The following is a 23,109-nucleotide window of genomic DNA, read 5'->3' as shown; positions in this document are numbered from 1 at the left end:
TATTATTAGTACACTCTTAATTACATCAACCTTATCTCCCATTTTTCGTCCTGATAGAAACTTCTAAATCAGCAAAGGATCAAGTGGTCTTTTCTTTTTAAACCTCCAATAGAATAAAAGTTTATAACAAATGTGGTTCATCTACTACAGACAGGAAATCCAACACATTAAGTTCAAATAAAACATGACAGACCCAATGACACGGTACAATGATGCAGCTTTGAGTTAATAGTGTAGAAGATGGGAACACCCACAATTGCCAGTCCATCCTTAAAGCCCTTCCGTATATGAAAAAGCCTTTGAAGCTTCATCCATGGCAATTACAGCCACCACCTTATTTTTATATCTCCTCCGTTCCCAACTTTCATAGATCAATGGGTTCAGTCCGGTCTTGGATGGCTAGCCCCTCCGAGATGTCCGCGAGTGATTTGAGATTGCACTTGATCAAAGCTTCAACAAAGTAGCATGTCTCGTCTTGTGTGTTCCCTTCAGGGACATCCACCACAAAGGATTCGATCACTAATGTCCCCGGTCTTCCGTTGATGATCTCCGGATGGAGTGAAATGATTGAAGAGTAGTTCTGTATGAAATTTTTAAAAATTAAGGTCAAAGACATCAATCAGGGCCTTGATTTTCATTTTACAACCGCTACCTTAAAAAGTTGAACTTCGTGACCATGACTTACCAACTAATGAACTTTTTGTGGGTAAAAATATCAAGTAGGCCTATGCAAGGAACCAGATCACATTTTACACAATTTACTCAAAAAATAGACAAATTAGTTATTGTATGTTAAATCAAATAGCAAATTGTTCCTTTCGGTCTAAAATTTCATCCATTTGTACTATTAAAAACTGACGTATAACCAAATAATGACATGTGATGTGCCATGTACCCCTCATGTTGATATATAAAGACCAATTTTTAACTGTAAAAATGGATGAAATTTTTAACATAAAAGTCAGTTTGCTCTTTGATTAATTTACCCAATTTTTTTAGTAGTGGAGTAAAATACAATCTGACTCCTAATACAGGGCCTTCATGGTACTTTTACAACTTTTGTACCAAACATTCAAGAAAACAGATTTAACTGCAGAATCTTACTTCTTGGATTTTCAATATTGAAGGGAAAAAGATATTGTCCACAATTGAGTAACAAGAATACTTTCATGAATCTTAAGCTACAAGCAAACGCACTTAAATTGCTTTGTTTTAAGAACAAAAAGATTTTAAATGGAAGAGATAGATGATATCAAATGTAAATGGAGAAAAACAAAACGAATTTCTAGTTTTCTACCTTAAGTCTGTGATCACCACAAACAATCCTGATGCTGAGGATATGCTCATTATCATCAAGGAGTTCCAATCTTTCAGTACTTGTAGTAGCCGGAAGTCCCGACTTGACATAAACTTCTCTAAGACTTCCAATCTCGAGGTTTCCCTGTGCAATACACCTGCTGACAAAGGGTTTATACTTCTGAGGTTGGTCGAATCTCCTCACCAAAGACCAAACCTGTAAAATAAAAAGACAAAGCAATACAAGTTTCATAAAAGACTAGGCAAATCCTGGAAAAAGAAAAGAGATTCAACCAAGGTGATAGATTAAAAATTCGTAAAAATAAGAATCAAGCTCAACAGTTCTACCAACAAGCTACTAGTCTAGTCAAAACATGTATGCGGGTTCAAGTTTTGATCCCCGAAAAACCCCTTCCTCCACTTTGAATGTAATGTAAGCTTTGTTTGTACCAAGAAAAAAGCTCTACGGTTCCAGAGGAGGGCATTATTTCTACATTATCAAAATATCGACTTAGTTATCGATCTTTCCTCTTTCTTCGGCCATTGAATAAACCATTCTTAAGGTAGGTGCAAAAATGGAGAAAGGAAAGGAAATAAAGATTTGGAACATATACTCACGTTATTCCCATTTCTAGGAAATTAAATAGCCAACAAGATAAGTTCCATTTAATTCAATTAGATCATACATAACTCATTGTTTCTATATAAAGAAATGGAGAAAACCATGGCAATGTGACCAAATCAAAAACTGTTTAAAAATTCAAATGAGCAAAACACCTTTAATGTAAGTTTTGAGTTGTTAAAGTGAATCAAAATGATCTCTGTCGATAAAAATTTCAATGTAAGACCTTCAAAATTAATGTTTTACTAGTTCAAAAATTATGCAAAATGTTTTTTTGTTAAACATAAACCAGCAAAACCAAATATAACGAATTCAATCAAAACATTCAAAGGTTTCTACTAAAGAAAACCACCATAGATCGAGATTAATCCTTGTGGAGGACCAAAAAAAAAAGTCAAACACTGAAAAACAATCTCAATAAGCAAACATGCAAAATAATCACAAAAAAAAAGGAGAAGTCTATGACGCTAACAAAAAGAGAGAGCACAATGAAATCTCTCAAATAGATCTAAATAGAAAAAAGAAAGAAAAAGAAAGTTACGAGAGGAACAGGAGCTTTGATGTGTTTAACAAGAGTTGAACTACACTGATTCTCTCCTATCTCATGCAGATGATGTCTCCTTATATACTCAGCCGCCGCAACCGCCGCCACACTACCGAATCCGTTGCTATGCCCATTCATTTTCCTCTCTTCTCCTTATTTACCATATAAAAAAAAAACTCGTTTTCCTCTTAGGAAACAGCAACAAACAACAAATAAACGCTCTAACTCGTCTCCTCCGACGGTAACCGGAGCTCCGATCATCAACCGGACTGAATCTCTCCGACGAAGCTTCTAGAAATCGTTTTAACACGGTTTATCTCAATAAAAAGAAAACCTTGTGAGTCACCGCAATAAAAAGAGAGAAGCTACGTTGCCTCTTCTACCTCTAAGCCTCTCTATCACCCATCTCATCACCTGAAATAATAATAAAATAAAAATCCAATTAAAAAGCTTCAATTTAAAATATATATATATATATATTACTGGTTCAGCTCTTGGATTTGACATCCGGCTAAGGGTTTTATTACGAGAATTGCCATTCTTTGGAATTCTAGATTTATCTGATATTTATAAAAACAAAATTTCGCTTTGCCCTTTTAATTAACATTTTCAATTTAATAAATCATTGGTTAATTGGATCTTTGGTTTTAAAATGATAAAAATGGAGACTTTAATATTTGAATGGTTTTTTGGGAAAATGTCGGTTATTTATGGTCCATCCTCATTTATTTGTGTACCAAAAAGTCCTCATTTATTTAGGTCGTACTGCCAAAAAAATTATTAAATGTCATTTTTGACCTTCTTGCTTTATTTATTTTTGCTTTCACACTTCTGAAAAATTTGTGGAGGAAATTTACATTTTAACTTTAGCCCTTAATATTGATTTAGATTTTTTTTTTTGTTTTTAATTATTTGATTAAAAATAAAATCTGCATTTTGTACCTAAAAAATTGTTTGCTTTTAGAAATTTGTTATAATTATTATTATAACATATTTAAAGAAAAATATAGCTAACGAATATCTTTTAATTTAATTTAATAATTATTAAATATTATAAAAATACAAGTAGTAATAAAATAAAATTTTATTAGTGTCTAAAAATATATATTATTATTAAAAATAAATCTGATTTATTCAACATTTTCTATCTTGATTGAAAATTTTCTTCATACCAATGTTGATTGATATGATATAGTATTTTAAGTTATTCTACAAAATACTATATTTATTAATATCTTTAGTTAATTTAAAATTTTCTTTGGAAACATAAAGTTAATTTATTATCATATACAAATAATTAAAATTCAATATAATTATATGTTTGAAATGTATAGAACATAAATTCCAAATATAGATAAATATATATCTAACAAATTCATAAGTTTAAAAATAATTATAATTATTATATTTAAATTTACACATGCTTAATTAATAATTATAATAAAATTTCTAAATTTTTTTTTCCAAGGATAAAACAATAAACAAATATTAGTGTAAATAAATATTAGATACAGTTATTGGAGTTTATATCATTGTTCCCCAAGTAAAGTGTTTCGTTGGACGATGTTCACGTTGAATTATGTAATGCACCTATTGTAGTAGTGAGTATATGTAATCCCATAAAGGTTCTAATTTCTTGTGGACACTACAGTTTTGAGATATTATCGATTTCAATTTATTGTCAATTGTAATGATTGTCTCATAGCTAATTGTGATATCTTCTAGTTTAAAAAGGAGATAACATAAAAGAGTTAAATTTATCATGAACATTGAAACTGGGTAAACTCTTTATGTCCGAATCTCGCTTTATTCAACTTACCAATCATGTATTCAAACCACGGACTTATGGTTTTCTATATTGATTATGTATCATTTTGAGACAATGTGGACTTCACATTTATAATGTCACGATATTATTAATGATGAGTTTGGATGGACGGCGTATTTACTTGTGATTAGTGTAAAAATAATTATAACAATACTGTAACATGAACTAAAAGTAAGTTAAACATACTGCACTTTACCTCACCATCCATCTAAATATATATACGTGGAAACGTTTAAGTTGTGCTGGATTTTCTTTCATACCTAAACTAATGAATATTTTTGAAATTGTTTGGAAAACTTCAGCAACGTGATCCAAAAACCAATTTTAAATTAATAAAATTTAAAGAATGTATTAAGTATCGTTTAGCCATTAGTTTAACTTTTCACTTGCTCTAAAAGCCAATAAAATTTAATTAAAATTTCTTGAACTCATTTTCAATAACAGTAATATAATAATTTAAATTTTAGAAACAATATTATTAAAAAGAGTTATCTCGAATTTTAAATATAAATTATAAAATGAATATGAAAAATATCAATAATATTTAAAAATTTTATATTCATACGTGTTTTTTTAAATAAAAAAGCAACTTACAATTCATATAAATTTTGATATATAAATAATCCATATTACAAATTTTAAAGTGTTAATATAATTATGTGGCATTAGCATTAATTTTTGTATTCTATTACATTCTATCTTGTGTTTTAATTATTTTTTCGAATCATATTTGTAGAGCTCAAATTTTGCCCGGGTCCAACAAGTAGAGCCCAGCACACCAACCATCCAATTAACACCCCACTAAACCGATCACTAACTCTATCACCCCACTTGCCACCATGGAAGAAGGCAATCACTTGTAAGATTTGGCTATAAAAGCCATTCAAAACTATTGTAAAAAGGGGTTTATTTGGAGATGAATCAAAGATCAAAGTAAAAGAAGTTTCTTTGTCTATTCTCGTTTTAAGTTATTTGTTTGTTTATTGTTTTCCTTTCAATTTTATTTTGTTTTTTACACGGAAGTAAAAATAAAGGGAAGAAGCTTACCCATTTTAGAATTACCGAAAAAGGGTTTTTTTTTAAGTCTGGCTGCCGTGTACAGTGGCGCCGACGGCGGCTCGTGGGGGTCCGGTGACCGGAGCAAGGCCGGACCGATGGCCGAATTTAGAAGGGAGGGGGAGAGTGTTATTTTTAAATATTGTTATTATTATTATTATATTTATTATATTATATTTATTTTATTACTGTTACTATTATTTTATATATTTATTACCATTATTTATTTATTATTATTATTAATAACATATTGTTATTTTTATTATTTTATTATTATTATTATTATTATTATCATCATGGTACTATATTAAATAGTTTTGTACTGTTATTACTACTAATATTATATTTTCATTCTATTTATTTATTTACTTAAAAACCTTATATACCTTTACTTTATTTTATCATTTATTTATATCTTCTTATATAATATTTTTTTCTCTATATTATTATTATTATATTATTTTCATTTTTATTAATATATTATTATTATTGTCTTCTATTTTGTTGTTGTTATTATTATTTTAATCGTTATTACTATGTTTATAGTTACTGTTAGCATTATTCTATTATTACTATTATTATCGTTAATTAATTTTATATTTTCATTATCTTATATATTTTCTTTTTATATTTGTTATGATCATTATTACTATTATTGTTTTATTATTATTTCTTACATACTTTCATCATCCTCATATATATATATTATTTTCTATTTTTACCATTAAGATTATTATTAACGTATTATTTTTTTATTAATGTATTATTATTATTTGCGTTATTAACTATGTTATTTTGTTATCATTTCTTTTGATTGTCTATGTTAGTTTTAAAATTGGTCCATCTTTTAGTTTTCATGAATTTTTTTTAATATTTGTGTTTTGTAATTTATTAGCGCGACATTTTACTCACAAATTATTGTTTAAAATAAAAAAGCTTTTCGTTTAATTGTTTCTTTTTATTCGAAAGTTTTTTTCAAAATAAGGCAATATTCGATATTTGGCATCTTCGAGAAGATTGTGTCCTAACTTACTGGGTTCCAATTTTCCTTGTTGAATCTAAGTAACCGGGTACCATTTTTCAATCAAAACGTATAAGTTTCAAATAAAAGCTTATTCTCAGGAATTCGATGTGTTGTGTCCTAACTCACTGGATATGACATTTTGTATTTGATATAAGGATTTCTAAAAAATAAGAAAGTTTTTCATGTTTGGAAATTCAAGAAATCGTGCCCAATCATACTGGTTTTCGATTTTTCGTTCAACCGAATAACTGAATATCCTTTTGAAATTCCGTCCATGTTGTCTTAAATTAAAACGAGGCAATATTTTGTGTTTGAAAATTCGAGAAATCGTGCCCAATCGTGCTGGGTTTCGACTTACCGTTTGACTAGATAGCCAAATATCCTTTTCAAATTTTAAATGCATGAGTTTTAAAAATTATAAGATGATCTTGTATCGAGGGTTTGAAATGTTGTGTCCTATCATGCTGGATATGATATTTTATTCCTTTTAGGCGAGAGAATTTTAATATCCAATTGAAGTTATCCAAACGTTTTAAAGGAATTGTATTTTAATTTTTTTTTCAAATTTTCAACATTAGGACATTAATTGATCAATACGGTACTAATTTTGGGCGTTGCGAGGGTACTAATCCTTCCTCGCGCGCAACTGACTTCCGAATCCGTTTTCTAGTTTTTCGTAGACCAAAAATGTTATTTTAATAAATCAAAATGCTTTATTAAAATGATCGATCACAAGGTGACCCGATCACACCTAAACAAAAAGGATTGGTGGCGACTCCATTTTCGTTTTAAAATCGACCTCCGTTTTTTAAAATAAAAATGATTTCGACAATATTCATGCATGTATAAACTATAAAGAGGTCCATTTTTAACTATTTTACCTTTATGGAATTTATTAAAAGCATAAAGATTCAGATGAAAAATCAATAAAAGCTTTTCTTTTTCTTTTTTTTTTTGGATTTTGACATATTTATTATTTGAATAAAATAAATAAAATTAAAACTATTTTTATCTGTTTATTTTGTAAAAGAATTAGTTGGATTTTTTTTATGTAACTTCACCGAATAAATAATTTTCCCAAGAGAAGAAATCAAAAGTTTTTTTTTTTTGAATCAAAAGCAATTAAAAGTTTCGTTTGACCTTTTTTGGGAGGTTTTATGAAGGTTTCTTCACAAATTTAGAATTTAAATTTTGTATTTTTTCTTTTTATATTTTAAAATTTAAGTCTAATTGTTAATATTGTTAAAATTATTTTATTAAATCCAATTTCATTATTGCGTTATCTTTTTAGTTACATTATTACCGAGTGAGTTTTTATATATATATATATTTCAAAATATCACACATACAAATTTAACAACAAAAGTAACAATTTTAATTGGAACTAAATTTTGAAATTTGAAAAATAAAAAATCTAAATTTCTAGCAAAATGTATAAAAATTAAATTCTAAATTTAGCAAGAGTATAAAAATTTATATCATATTTAACTTTTTATAAATAATTTATGCTGATACTGTGAGATGATAAAAAAATAATGGTCCTATTTGTTTGGCAATTGACTAGTTAGTTGGTTTAACCAATTAATTAAATTGATTTTTTATTTAAAAGTGTTTGGTAAAACTTAGCTGATAGCTAAAAATTAATATGTGTAAAATGACAAATAAAAGCATGAAAGATTTTATTGTTAAGTATTTATTTGTTTAAAATACTTTAATATTTATTGGGTAGAATTAGTGAAATAAAACACTATTATCAAGGAGTTAAAACATTTATTATGGAAACTAATTAGTGAATTTTTTTAATATTTAAATAAACAAAATTTTGAAGTTCCTTATTTGCAAATATTAACATTGCGAAAATTGATAAATATTAATAGTGTATCAATATAATTGTAAACTATATTCTTAATAATAATTATGTCATGTTCATAGTATATAAATTAGTGATAATTATATCATACTCTGAATAAATTTGTCAAGTAGCACATTTCAATTAATATAAAGTTGTATAAGAAAACATTTTACACAAGTAAATTGAAAATAAATTAAGAATACATAAATATTCAAGAAATAGATACATGTGACAAATGAGTAATTTTTGAACAAGTATGGTCAGATATATCATTTTTATATATCTCATACCTAATTAGCCGTGAAAAAAGTTACCCATATTATTATTTTTTATTTTGGAAGTTTTAGTTCAACAAATTCCTTTAAACCTCTATTTATCAAACACTAAAATTAAAAAATATAACTATCTAATTAACCATTTTTATCCAAATTAACTAAAAAAAAGCCAAAAATTCTATTTCTCAATTACTCTCACAATAAAAGCCATAATTGAGGTTATTAAAATGAATTGATTGACACTGATTGTACTTTGGGTTCAACTAACTCAAATTGTGGAGGATATTATATTATAATGCCATAATCAAATCATAATTGATCTCACTGCGTACGTATTGATTTTTTATGGATGATATGGGTTTATCATCATCATCCACTGTTCATGCCCATCATCAAATCTTCATAACCCTCATCTCTTAAATCTTTAATAAATTTAAGGATTTTTTTTAAAGTCAATTACATCAAACGTAATAATTTATTACTAAAATTCTAATTAGTGAATAAATTTTAAAATATTTTGATTGAATTTTTTAAATTAAAATATAATTTAAAATTTTTATTTTTTCTTATTTTATCCTTCATGTTAGGATATTTCCTATATTTTTTATTCAAGAGCTTTTCGCGAGAATTTCGTCACGATTCCTTCAAATCTAATTATATTAATATTTTCAAATCTATAGACTAATCAACTCTAAAAATGACCACATTAAAATACATAAATTCAAACTATACCTTAAGTTAGATTTAGTTTGAATTTATCAAGAAAACAATCATGCAACAAGGGATCTCCCTAGAGTTTATATGTCATTCTTTACTTATAAATACTCCCACTTTCAAGAAGAGAAGATAGAGAATATAAGATCAACTTTATAGCTCACATTCAGTTCAAACATTATCCCACTTTAAAAAAATCAACATTCTTAATGATTTTTTATATAAACCACCATTATTTTTAATGACTTTTTACACCATTTAAAATGTGAATCTATCACCATTATCTTGATTCGGAGTTTCCCTTTTCTTCCTTCCGCAAGTCCCTTTTGATATAAGAACCATGAAGCAAGGAAGGACCTTGCAGAGAGGTGATTGTGTTGAATGTTAGGCATGGGTTGTGGTCACAAAGCAAATCTGAATTCTTGTGTTGCTCTTTAGATATTTAGGGTTTAGAAATTAGGGACCCTTCTAGACTATCTAAAGAATTGTCATTGCAGTAGACGACTATCTTTATAGTTTGGCTGTGCACATGATTCTCTCTTGTTGTTTTCATAGGTTTTTTGTTTGGTTCATTTGTTGTTTTTTAGCGTGCTTTTGTTTAATTTATGCGATGTTTTCATTGTTAGGTTTCTTTATTTTCTTTATATTACTGTTTTCGACTCGCTACATATACATTGTCTTTGTGCCCATAAATAAACTTTAAATCAATAATATATAAATTAAATTAGATCGATTAGATTAAGAACCAATCGAGATATCGGTTTGAAGAATGATATTAATTGAGTTGAATTACAATTCAATATTAACCGATATAACAAACAATTGAATAGATTAAACCAATTTTTTTTTATTTTTAATGTTCTTCATTTTTATAATTTTTATAATCAAACCGATAGCGGACAAACTAATAATTTAATTGACTCAACTACCAATTCGATTTTAAAAAAAATTACTTTTTATTTACCAATCAAAAAATCCAATTTTTTTTTTCATATTTCACCAAGCAATCAATTTTAGATTTGACATGGCTCTATTTTTAAACCCACCAAAATTGACATCAAAACTAACCCCTAAATTGATAGAAAAAATATATGATTAAAATAAACTTTAATATAAACATTCAATCAAAATATTATAAAAATCACGATGAATTCAAAATTTAACCATTAATTTATTATACTCAATACACTTAATTATTTCTTAATTAAGTTTGCAACAAATCTATCACTTTCTTATAGTCTCTCTATTTTTGTCAAATAATACCAAAAAAAAAAAGAAAGAAAAAAATCATTTTCAGTTCATATCAAAACATGTCACTTTTCCATCTATGCTTTTAAACTCTCCCCATCCCACGGCTCCAATTATTCCATCACATGCTATCAGCATAATTTTCATAAAATCAATGTTAGATTTTTTTTTCGAATAAATTAAATAAACTAATAAAATTTCTTGGGTGCCAAATTTTTGACCAGATTCGTTGAATGTGGACGACTTTATGGATATGAGTTTGGGTTATTTTGAGACATTAAGATTATTGTCAAAAGAACAAAAAGCTGTTCAAAGTTTTTTTTTTTTAATTTTTATGGATTACATAAAGACAATCCAAAAACATCTAGTGAGATTGTGCTGTAAATTTAATTTATGTTTGTCTAATTATAACGTTGTCTGTTATGATTAGGACAAAGTTTGGTAAATTTACTATAAAAGTCTTTTATTATAAGTTAGTTAGTTTTATTATTATTATTATTATTAAAAGATAAGTAATTTAGTTTATTTACGAGTAAATTAGTATTTTCTATTAAAAACTGGTGTGGTTAACGAAATAAACAAACAATTATATGTAATGTGTTACGTGTACCTTATGCTGACTTACAAGAATCAGTTTTTAACAATAAAAATGAATGTAATTTTCAATAAAATTACATGTTTGCTCTTTGATCTAACATATAGTGATTAATTTATCTATTTTTTGAATAAATGGAGCAAAATACAATCCGACTTCTAATATAGAAGCCTTCATAATACTTTTACTAATAAAGTTTATACAAACAAAAGATGATTTACTACCATGTTGTTGGTTTTTTTACGAGTTATTGTGAGATTCAAATTGGTTTTAAATTTTTATAATGTTTTAATTGAGTTTTAAAAGTGTCATCAAATTTTAGGGGATAATTTTTTTAAGACATCAGATTTGGTAATTTGATTCACATGTATTTTAAATATGCTTTACATTAGATTTAAGCTAGCATTTAACACTTAAACTAAGAATAAAATAGATTAAATACTAATACATTAAAGACTCAATTAAAATATTTTAAAATTTAAAATTATATGATGAAATGAACCCTAAATAAATAAGCCATAACTTTATCATCCCTCAAAACACCTTCAAATTTGTGTATTGGGATTTCTACAATAATATGTAAAACCTCTTTTCTTTTTTAAAGAAAAAGATCAATTGACATAGGCAAATGGCAATGTTGTAGCTAAGGCATGTAGATATTGGCACTTGTCACATTATGGATTCCTTAATGTGGGGGATAATGCAGGGAATATATGCAAACATGGGGTACATTGAAAAAGTGAAAAAATAAAAAATAAAAAAGTGAAAGTTCTAGCTTGTCTTCCACTTCTTCACTTATATCATATATTTCATCTGTTATTTATTTTTTTATAATTAAAAAAAAATCCAATTTTTAGGTCAATTATAAACTTTTGGTGCAAAGTGATAGCCCTCACTATTTTTTTTCTGCTAAAAAAGAACCAATAAAGTTATCAACTTTGTTACTTAATAATTGTTGTATTTAATACAAATATTAATTGATTGAAAATCCAATTAATATTTAGCAAGAAAAACATATATATGTGGGGAAGGCATATTCCACAGTTGAAATCATATGTATAATAATTAATTTGTGGCTAACATAAACCTCAAACAACAGGCAAATATTTAAGAACCATAGCTAGCAATAGCAATGACACCCTCACCTTGTTTTGGGGGGGAGAACCTATGTTATCTATGCTTTTATTTTAAAGTAATCTAATTATGGTTTTGATTTGAGTTTTTAAACTATTAATATTAGATTAATTAACTTAATTAATTATATTTTTAAAAAATAATTTTGCTTAAGTTTGTCAAATTTTTTATATATAATTTTACTTTGAATCAATTTAAGTGGTGATAATAAATAAAATGAGATTCACTTTGTTTAAGTCTGTCGAAATCTTCTTTATATATATTATATAGAGATATTCTTTCAATATATATACATAGATATGGGTATGGTGATTGTCATGTTGGCAGCACTTAAATCTCAGTGCATGTTTAAGGGTTGTCATTAAATAACATAATTCAATACTTCAAGATATTTATTAATCAATAGAGATCTTTATATCCACTCCAATTTGATTACACCATTAATCACTTGCCCTAACGATGATTAAATATCTTGTTTGTCATTGGTTCCTGCAAATGCCGATGAATTAGCCATTAATTTCCAATAATAATAATAATAACTAGTAATTTGAGTTTAAAGGAGTATGGAAAACGATACAAAGTATGATATGTAATAAAAAAAAGTGAAATAAAAATAAAATTATTGAGCATAAATATGTTTAATATAGAGGGTAAAAGTATTATGAAGTTTCATATATTAGGAGTCAGATTAAAGTTTGTTTATTTTACTTAAAGAAATAAGTAAATTAATTTATGTACATTAAATTAAAGAGTAAACTAGTCAATTTGAGTTAAAATTTCCATCCATTTTTACTTTTAAAAATTAGCATACTTGATGGAATAACCAGTCAATTACACCTGGCGTGCCACATGTAGCTCATGTCAATGTATATGGACCAATTTTTAATAATAAAAATGAATGAAAATTTTAACATAAGGACTTGTTTACCTTTTGATCTAATGTACAGAGATTAATTTACTCGTTTTTTAAGTAAATGGGGCAAAATACAATCTGACTCCTAATATAAGAGCCTTTATGGTAGGTAAATCTCTACTAAAAAAATTGGCAAATTAGTCCCTGTACTATCAAATAAAAAAGTAAATTGGTACTTTCTATTAAAAATTTCATCTCTTTGTACTGTTAAAAAATGGGCGCGGCTAACAGAATAACCAAACAGTGACACTTGACGTGCCACGTGTATCGTATGTTGACGTGCAGGGATCAATTTTTCATCATAAAAGTGAATGAAATTTTCAACAGAATGACCAATTTACTTTTTAATCTAACGTATAAGATTAATTTACTTCTTTTTAAATAAATAAATTAAAATACAATCTAACTTTTAATATAAACCTTCCATGATAATTTTACCGCTGCCCTTACACCTTTTGAAAATCTTGAAAAATGACACAATGACATAAGCTATATATACAATGAACCAAAAAAATCAATTTCATTTTTCTTTCCCCACTTTTCCAATTAGAACTGAGAGATTCCCAGTGATAAGAGCATAAAGGTTCAGAGACAATGTTGGTTCATTGTTTTTTTCCTTACAGATTCTTATCTTTGACCAAGAACTACATATGTTCAATTACTTGAAATATTGTGTGTCAAAAAAAATCCATGGGGACTTAAGAAATTTAAAAAAATAATTAAAAATTGTTATAAGAACAATTGCATACATTTGGAAGAATCCTTCCATTTTTTATTTTGGGTTCATTTGTTGCCCACTTTCAAGTATATGGAATTGATGTGAGGTTTTGTTTTGGGTACATATGTCATTGATAGAGTTAAAAGCAATATGTATATATATAGATGCATATACTTTTCATGCCCCCCCCCCTTTTAATACCACCTTATTGTTAATTAATTTACAGCTCCTTGGGGTTTTGCCAAGCAACCCATACACACTATACATACCTGTGTATTTGTATGTGTATATATATATTCACCAAATAGATAATAGATTGATGTTGGTTATTGGAGTAGGTAGCAACCATTTCATTTTTTTATATTCATATTTTGTTTCAATAAATAGGTTTGAGGCACTTCTCATTATCATCTATGGTGTTTTTGATATATTAAATTAAAAATATATTGTTGAGTCATATTGAATTTCATTTTATTTAATTCAAAAAATTAAGTAAATTCGTTTATATATGTTAAATTAAAGATTAAATTGATTCTTTCAGTTAAAATCTGACGTGGTTGATAGAATAACTAGAAAGCTAAACATGAAGTGTTACATGTACCTCATGTTTTTGTATAGGAATCAATTTTTAACAATAGAGATCAGCGGAATGTTCAACGAAAGGACTCATTTTGCTATTTGGTATAATGTATAGGGACTAATTTACTCATTTTTTGAGTAGAGGAGGCAAATGCAATCTAACTCCTAATATTTATCGATATATTATGTAATTATGTTTATTATTGATATCTGATATCTTGGTAATAGTATTTTATTAAGAGTTTTGTGTTTAAGTCATTTATATATATATGTTTGATTTTATTTATTGTCATGTTTTAATTTTATATCATGTTGAGGTTGTTGTTATTGTAACAATTCAAAATGCTTCAATATATAAATTTCCTTTGATTTTAAGATTTGAGAGGATGAAATTGTATATAAGAAAAAAAATCTCTGCAATAGTTGAAATATAGGGCTTAGTATAGGTCCATGCCCATCTTTTGCCTCACCATTTCTCTAAAGCCCAGCAGTTTCCTAAACCAAGATAAACTAGTCCACAACTTGAGAGGTTGTGTTTTGGATATAATTTATTTTATTTTAAAGAAAAATATTTATAGAAAAAATATAAATTATAATAACATAACAAATTACTATTGTATATATTTTTAACAGATTTATAAAGTTTATTTTTCTCATCTGTTTACAAAAGTTTGATTTCATATCAAACACAAAGATACAAGTAACCTAAAAAATGAGTTAATTAATTCAAACATCCCTAAATTATAACCTTCATTTTAAATTAGTCTCTAATACATCCCTAAGATATCGGTGTTATATCAATCATGTCCTTCCATTATTAAAAGTTTTAATTTAACCATTAAATTACACGTAAAATCTTATGTGACATGATTTAAAATAAAAATTTTAAAGAAAAGTAAAAAGTTGTAGTATAACTTTTAAAATTAAAAACTAGAAATAAAATAAAACTAAAAAAAATAGAGAATGAATGATAATTTCTGTACAAGCTTCGAAAATCTAAAAAACTAAGATTTTTAAAATATTCATTATTTTCTTGAAATTTTTCATTCTAAATCATGTCATTGAATAAAGGATTTTAGTAATGAAAGGACCTTATTGATATAAGGTCAATAATTTAAGAATGTAATTAGAATGCTTTAAAGTTTGAGGACCAATTTAAAATAAAAGGTCATAATCTGGGGATGTTTAGTACAATTAACAAAAAAAATACCATTTCACATATAAATATAAATAGTTTAATTAATAATCCAACAAATGCCAAAAAAAAGTTAGAAACCTTGAAGGGTACAAATGACCATTATGGTCCAAACCAGTAATAATGTGAAGACTCTAAACTGCTTCACATTAAAAAACGAAAAAGGGACTTAACACAGAGCCTTGCTATTAAAAATGACAAACTGATCTATCATTTACAACACCTGAATGGAATTTACAACACCACTTTCAAAAAAAACACCTAAAGTGATGTTTTACATCCATTCAGAGACCCTTTATTTCCCTGTTATTTCCATACATACATATATATATACTATATCATATATATGAAGGTGACATATAATGGCTGGTATGAGAGACAAAACCATTGATGAACTCTACTTGAAGAAATGAATCTCCGATTTCTTCCATTTAGCCAAACGTAATAAAAAAGCTAATACCTCGGACGGATCACGTAACGAGAGCCAAGCTATGGTGTCTTTTGGTATGGATGAAACTATTATGGGAAATCCTTCCCTTCTACTTGCTATTACCTGCAACACAAGTAATAGAAAAAGTATTCATACATAGAAAAGGAAATACTAATATGTATGTATGTATGTATGCACCTTGAATGCATCTTCATCGGTACGATCATCTCCGATATACAAAGGTAGAACATCTTTAGCATTACTGAATCCCAATGTATCGAGCAAATAATTCAGGGCGTCGCCTTTGTTCCATTCTATTGCTGGCCGGACTTCTAAAACCTATGATACAATGAACATTTAAGGTTTATGCCAACGATCGCCAAACAAAAATGGAATGTTTCGGTTTCCTACCATTTTACCCTCGGTGAGACAAAAGTTGGAGCGGTCTCGGACTATATATTTCACTTTCTCCTTCAACAATTCGTGGTCCTATACATGGACATTCGAATTTAAGTGATGAAAAAACTACATAACGTATTTCGGGTCGGAGTTATATTCGAAAATTTATTCACCTTCGATGGAACTTGACGATAATGTACAGAGATACAAAACTTGTTATCTTCAATCCTAGCACCTTGTATTTCTCTAATGGTGTCTTCCAATTCTTTGGACATCTGTAATAAACAAATTAACTTTTGCACCTTTAATTGAAAAGCTTGAATGTAAAAGAGAGAGAATTTATTAATTTACCTTTTGAATTTCAGGTAAAAATAATTTTGCAGGTTGAAATGCACCTTCATTCCCCTATAGAACCCCAAAAAAAATTTAAAATTTACTAAAAATTTTGATTTTTAAAACCCACATTTTGGTGACTTCAAAGAAAGGAGACAGACCTTTTTATCACAGGCCTTCACTGCTCTAGGTGGTGCCATTATATCCAAACCATGGCTCCCAGCATAATATACATTACTTAACTGTACAAATTCTGTAACCTGGATCAAACACCGATACCTTGTTATACAAGAAAACAACTCCATTCGGCTAAGTTGATCGGTTAATTTTTTGTTTTACCTTTTCTCGGCTACGACCGCTGATTATCGACGTCGGAAAATGCTTTGCAACTTCACTCACCGCCTTACGCATCTGACATTCAAAAATCATTAAACACATGAAGATTTATGTGAATCAAGGGCAATATTGATATTGAAGGGTACCTCAGCAGACATGAATGCCTTGTCGGGGTCATCAACGATAGGGGACAAGGTGCCGTCGTAATCTAAAAACACGACCATCTTTTTCCCTTTCGCTTCTTTCGTTATCGAATCGAACATGTTCAATGCAGAAGGATGTTTCGCCTAATAAAATAAAACACAAACAACCATATACACGCGAATAAGAACATGGCATGCAATGTAAAGTTCAATAAAAGATTACAGGACATATATTTACCAGCCATGAAGCATAGCCTGGAACATCATCAGGTATCAAAGAGCCGCCGTTGGTTCCGTCATTGTTGTCGTTGTAGTTGGTCGGACAGGAAAAAGGTTTCACTTTTTTCGGCCTGTTAGAATGTGTTATTTGGAATCCCATTGTGTGGTTAAACTTTGTCAACCTTCTCATCATCATCTAATTAATTATATATAGAGAAAAAAAAACAGAGACCATTAATAAAAGAACAAATGGTTTAATCTAATTAAGAAAAAAGATAATAGCTAAAAAAAAATCATATCTAAAAAAACTAAGATTATATGCCCAAATATTCAAACTTTTATTTTCCCAAAGCATAATTTATCTAAAAATGAGAGTTTAATTAGTAAATATTCGTTAACAATAATATTATCATTAAAAGAAATATTTTTTATTTTGACTTAAAAGGAAAACTTTATGTATCAAAAGAAAAAGGGAAAACTTTAAATTTATTCCCATTATTAAATCACTCGATCGCCATATATGGGAAAAAGAAAATACTACATAAGAACACGTTTATCCAAAAATTTTGGGGGACAAAAAGGAAACAAAATATTCAAATTATCAAAAAGAAAAACTTTCTTAAAAACCCTAAATATATAATGGGTCTAATGAGAATTAAAAAAATGGTCCAAGACCAATGGGTCTCACAGTAGAGAATTGGATTAAGGAAACCTTTTTGAACCCAAACCCTAACTAAAATATTTAAAGATTTTAACACTATTTATGCCATAAATTATATAAAATTTAAAATTATTCTCAAAATAATATTTATTGCTTCACACTTTTAATAACTTTATAACTGAATTAAAATTTAATTTATAAATTATAAAGTCAAAATCTAAATGGAATATAGCTTTATTAAATTAAATAAAATTTTTTTCAAATATTTCAATAAAATTAAATCCTTTTCTCTTTCTGAAAATTGCTACCAAACTTTGAAATGCAAATATATATATAATTATTTCTCCCTAGCCCACTCTTATGGAAAAGGCTATATAAAATTTTAACAAGTGTTTTTATAATGAAAAAAACAATATAATGGCAATGGGGGACTTTCGCTTTCACAAAGGGAATTATGGTGTTTCTAACAAAGGTCCCTGTCGAATTGAAAACAAGAAGAAAACAAAAAGACAAAATGGTATTTGAGATTTTTTATCAGATAAGTTAGATTTGATGAGTCGACAACACTAGACATGGCATGATCCTGCCTGCAATTAAACTAATGGGGCTTTTGTCTCACTGCAGTTTAACCATCACTGCTGATTCAGCCGATACCGACATCTGCTACTACAAGTTCAAACAAACAAACAAACAAACAAAAAAAAACCAAGTAAATTTGCTCTCTTTTTAATTACCTTCTACTCGAATTTATATAATGATTTTTCAAAAATATAAATATTTATATATTATCGTATTTGTATGTTACACTCACTTTAAAAGCTATCCTGCACCACTTGTAAATCATTCTATAATTTGCTATGAAAACGGTCCTTTTCCTCTCATTATCATCTCTTTGGTCCCCATCTCCTAATACTATCATGTACCAAATGTAAACTATTTTATGGTCCTTCACTCTTTTTCACTTTGTTTATATCAAATATTTAAAAGTTGGTACAAGTATCTTTTATGTTCGTTTTGTGATTAACAGAGGTTAAATTTTTTAGGATTCATGGTTGCTCGACTCAATAATATTATTTTTAAAGTTTAAATCTAAATTCTCGTTTTAAGAGTACACTCAAACCTATTACTATTATATAAAGAGTAAATTACACTCAATGTTACTAAACTATTAGTATGTTTATGCTTTAATCATTCAAGTTTAAAAAGTTACAAAATAGTCACTAAACTATTCGAAAGTTTTCATTTAAGTTATCAAGTTGTTAAAATCATTATTATATGGTATTTTCTGTTCCCATCGTCAGCTCCAATTGAAAGCTCTCCTCCCCTTTTTATTCTACAGTTCAATTTTTTTTTCATAAAACAGTTTTAAGCATCACTAAATTGCAAATCAAAATTCAAACAAATTTATTCTCCAATCTCTAACGTTGACTAATAGATGGACTTGAATCTAAGACATGTTTTTTTACTTATTGATAGGTACTAATCTACCGTACTAATTATCAAATTATCGCTTAAAGTTCACTAAATAAATTTAATAAAAAAATTTAATAACCTAAAATCTTAAATAAAAACTATCAAATTTTTGTAATTTTTTTGAAAAGTGCAGTTCACCCATATATATAAAATATATTCTTTTTTGTTATTGATTAATAAAACTGGGTTGTCAGAGTCGTCGTGCAGTTCCGACTAACTCCCCCAATAAACAAAAAGCTCCTTAACATGGCACGTTCACAGAAGACACGTGTATCCAATGCATACATGAATTGACATCTTATTACTTTTATTAATTTTATATATAGCTAAGGTGACTTTTTTGAACCTATACCAAGTGTGTGAACAGAGGAAATAACATGAAACATAATAATTTAGTTTGTACGAAAGACAGATAGATTTCACGTGTCCATGAGGTAACCGCCTGATTGACTCACACCTGCACATATTTGGAGTTTAAGGCCGACACGTCCAAGTACACGGTTTAGTTTAGGGTAACATAATTAAAAAATAAGTAAACTCCACCGTAATTAAATTATTAGTAATTATTTAATTTTAAAAAATTATTAAATAATTATTGAGTTATTCAAAAAAATTTTATTTAAGTCGTTAGATTGTTAAGTTTTTTTTTTAAGTCTAGCTAGTAAACTTTAAACAACGTTTCGACAATCAGTACAATGGATCAAATACACGTTCGTAAGTAGAATAATATATTTTAGATCTAAATCGATCTGATGGTCAGTGTTGGAGATCGGAAAAAAAATTTGTTTTGATTTTGATTCGTATATTCATCATGTTCAAAACTGTTACATAAAAAAAATTAAACTGTGGAAGAAAATGTCAATGAGAGCTTTCAATTGATACAAATGATGCAAATTGAGAAGGTCATACAATAACGGTTTTAACAACTTAATTACTTAAATGAAAATTTTTGAATAGTTCAATGACCATTTAGTAACTTTTTGAAGTTAAGTGACCAAAACATAAATTTACCAATAGCTTAGTATCCTTAAGTAGAATTTACCCTTAAAAAATTGAGAGAAAAAAAAAACTCAAATAAAAAAATTAGCACTCAAATGTTATCAATTTATTATTAATTCCGTCGCATTTAACCCAAAACATAACATCGACCGATACAAATGCAATAGACGAATAAAATAATAAATTTAAGTACCACATCTAATAAAAAAGTAATTTAGGTACCTAAATGAAATACAACATAATTTGAGGTCAAATTTAAGAAAAAAAAAGTCTTGAGGAAGCAGACAATAGGGAAAAGGACGAGAAATATGGGTCCAAAGAAACTGCCTGGAACTGAAGTTTGAATGATTAACTATTATTTTATTAACTTGGTATATATATAGACGGGTGCATGGCCATGGTAGTGACACATTAGCTCACTTTATGACTTGTGTTTCAAGTTAATTATCTCATTCACTTACCTACTTATTTATATGCATGGTCTTAGACCACCTAAATCACCATCAATTTGGTCGGATGGTACCATCAAAATTATTTTTAAACATTTCAATCCTTCAAACCTAATGAAATAAAAAATATATAATATAACCATCAAATTACAAATTTGATTCACTATACCACTTTGACACTCATTTTTAATTCTTACCCTTTTTTATAGGTTTATTATTTTTTATGTTTGACTAAAAAAAATCAAAATACAATCCTATATATATATATGCTGAATTTTTAAAATATTTAATTAATTTGGGCATGAAAACAATTTATATATTTTTTGTTCATGCGAACATGCATAGAAAAGAGAGAATTATGCATGAGATTTTTCAAAAACCCATATGGGTCAATAAGAATAAGTAAGACTTAAGTCCTGTAATTTTCTATTTCGTTGCTTTTTTTACTTTAGAGTGATTTAAGGAGAAAAACAAAGAATTACATGGTAAACAATTGTCTCGTTTTAAAAAATAAACTAAATTAATTAACCTCTCAGACCAATTCATAATTCTCAATCTCATATATTTTTATATTAATAACAATATTTATACCAATAAATTTAAGACTGAAAGGATAATTTTTTATTTAAAATTTTAGTTAAAAAAGATGGAGTCTGTTATTACACAAGGTTAAACATTTTTTGAATTTTTCGATGTGTGTAGAAATACAGACAAAATAAGGGGTCGCTTTACTATCAGAACATACCACTAACCGTTTTCAGGTATAAGTCGTTTCTTTGAAAAGTGCCTTTGTGTGGGCCGTGGCATTTACCGCCTACCCTTTTTGCCTTTACCCCACCTCCAATTTTTTTTATTATATAAAATTACGAGAACCTTTTAAAACTAGTCGGTGGAACCTACAATCTCAACCCTCCACGTGGCAAATATTAGTTTTAATTACCACGTGTCGATCTCTTCTACACCAGATTAAAAAACCTTGTGGTCGAGCCTGGTTTTGTGGTTATAGTTTTGGGTCCTACAACAGACACGTGTACGGTTCAGATCAGTTCGTTTTCATTCTTTGACTTGGAAAAAGAGAGAGAATTTTACGAATTTGTACTTAGAAACTAAAAACCACGACCTACATGGCGCGTGAGAAGCAAACACCGGCAATAAAACGCGCGACCAGTCGCGTGCAAAACAGGGGAATCCTAAGGAGGTGTTTCAATACCAAGAAACGAACACTAACCGTTCTTTTTTTAATTTTCGGCTAAATTGTTCTTAAATTTTATTACTTTAAACGTTTAAATAAACAAACACTTCAATGCTAAAATTCAAAATAACGAACAAAAAAAAAACATTGCAATATAAATATATTATATGCAGAGAAAAATAGGAATTTAAAAAACGAAGAAAATGCTTACCAAAAGTTGAGCTGTTTTTTTTCTCGAGAAAATTGTGTGAAAACCTGGGAATCAACGAAGCAGGAAAATGAAGAGAGGAAAGTGTGTGTGTGTTGTGAAGTTAAATAAGGGGCAAAAGGAAATAAAGGAAAAGAGGTGGAAGGGGGAACGAAGAAGGGTTTTAATTTATAGAAAAAAGGAGAGAGAAGGGTTTAAGGGAAACTTCATTTTTAAATTATTTTCTTTTTTGGAAGTTTGCAAAAAGGTCAGGTAATTTACTCCTTCCACCATTAAAACTTCCTAGAATTTTACCATATTTGATGTTTTCTGGGGTCGCTTCGGTTTCACCAATTTTTTAAAATTTTGTTAATTATGCCTGAATTTATAATTTTTGGACTTTGATATTTTAGTCTCTGACTGAATTTTAAATTTCATTCTTTCCAAAATATTATGTTTTAGACATATTTTTACATGTTTAATATCATGTAATATAGTTTATTATTTCCACATACAACAAACAAAAAAATTAGATGATTTTACTTAATTGTGCTGAACTAAAAATGATTAATTTAGGGAACAAAAATTATATTTTCAACTTCTGTGTAGTATAAGATTAATAGTAAAATTTAACTTAACGAATTTAACTGAGTAAAGATTAAGATTTCAAATTTTAAAAAAAATATAGAGTCTCG

General features: G+C 27.7%; 2 protein-coding genes across 2 annotated transcripts; both read right to left on the bottom strand.

Annotated features, from left to right (window-relative positions):
- Window positions 1-76: 76 nt before the first annotated feature.
- On the bottom strand, window positions 77-3,180 carry LOC107929605 (abscisic acid receptor PYL8). Its single transcript, XM_016861089.2, has 3 exons — window positions 2,460-3,180; window positions 1,298-1,513; window positions 77-580 (listed from the first exon to the last, which is right to left on the bottom strand). Exons 1-3 carry the CDS (start codon window positions 2,598-2,600, stop codon window positions 365-367), a joined length of 573 nt encoding a protein of 190 aa, XP_016716578.1. The 5' UTR covers window positions 2,601-3,180; the 3' UTR covers window positions 77-364.
- A 12,439-nt stretch (window positions 3,181-15,619) lies between these two features.
- On the bottom strand, window positions 15,620-22,590 carry LOC107929511 (probable trehalose-phosphate phosphatase D). The gene is made up of 10 exons (XM_016860948.2): window positions 22,439-22,590; window positions 17,473-17,649; window positions 17,238-17,378; window positions 17,095-17,166; window positions 16,917-17,015; window positions 16,774-16,827; window positions 16,596-16,697; window positions 16,435-16,512; window positions 16,222-16,362; window positions 15,620-16,146 (listed from the first exon to the last, which is right to left on the bottom strand). Exons 2-10 carry the CDS (start codon window positions 17,647-17,649, stop codon window positions 15,991-15,993), a joined length of 1,020 nt encoding a protein of 339 aa, XP_016716437.1. The 5' UTR covers window positions 22,439-22,590; the 3' UTR covers window positions 15,620-15,990.
- Window positions 22,591-23,109: the final 519 nt, after the last annotated feature.

This window comes from Gossypium hirsutum, chromosome A12 (assembly GCF_007990345.1).
Source record: "Gossypium hirsutum isolate 1008001.06 chromosome A12, Gossypium_hirsutum_v2.1, whole genome shotgun sequence".
In the NCBI taxonomy this organism is placed as follows: Eukaryota; Viridiplantae; Streptophyta; class Magnoliopsida; order Malvales; family Malvaceae; genus Gossypium; species Gossypium hirsutum.
This window is presented reverse-complemented; position numbering and strand designations above follow the sequence as displayed.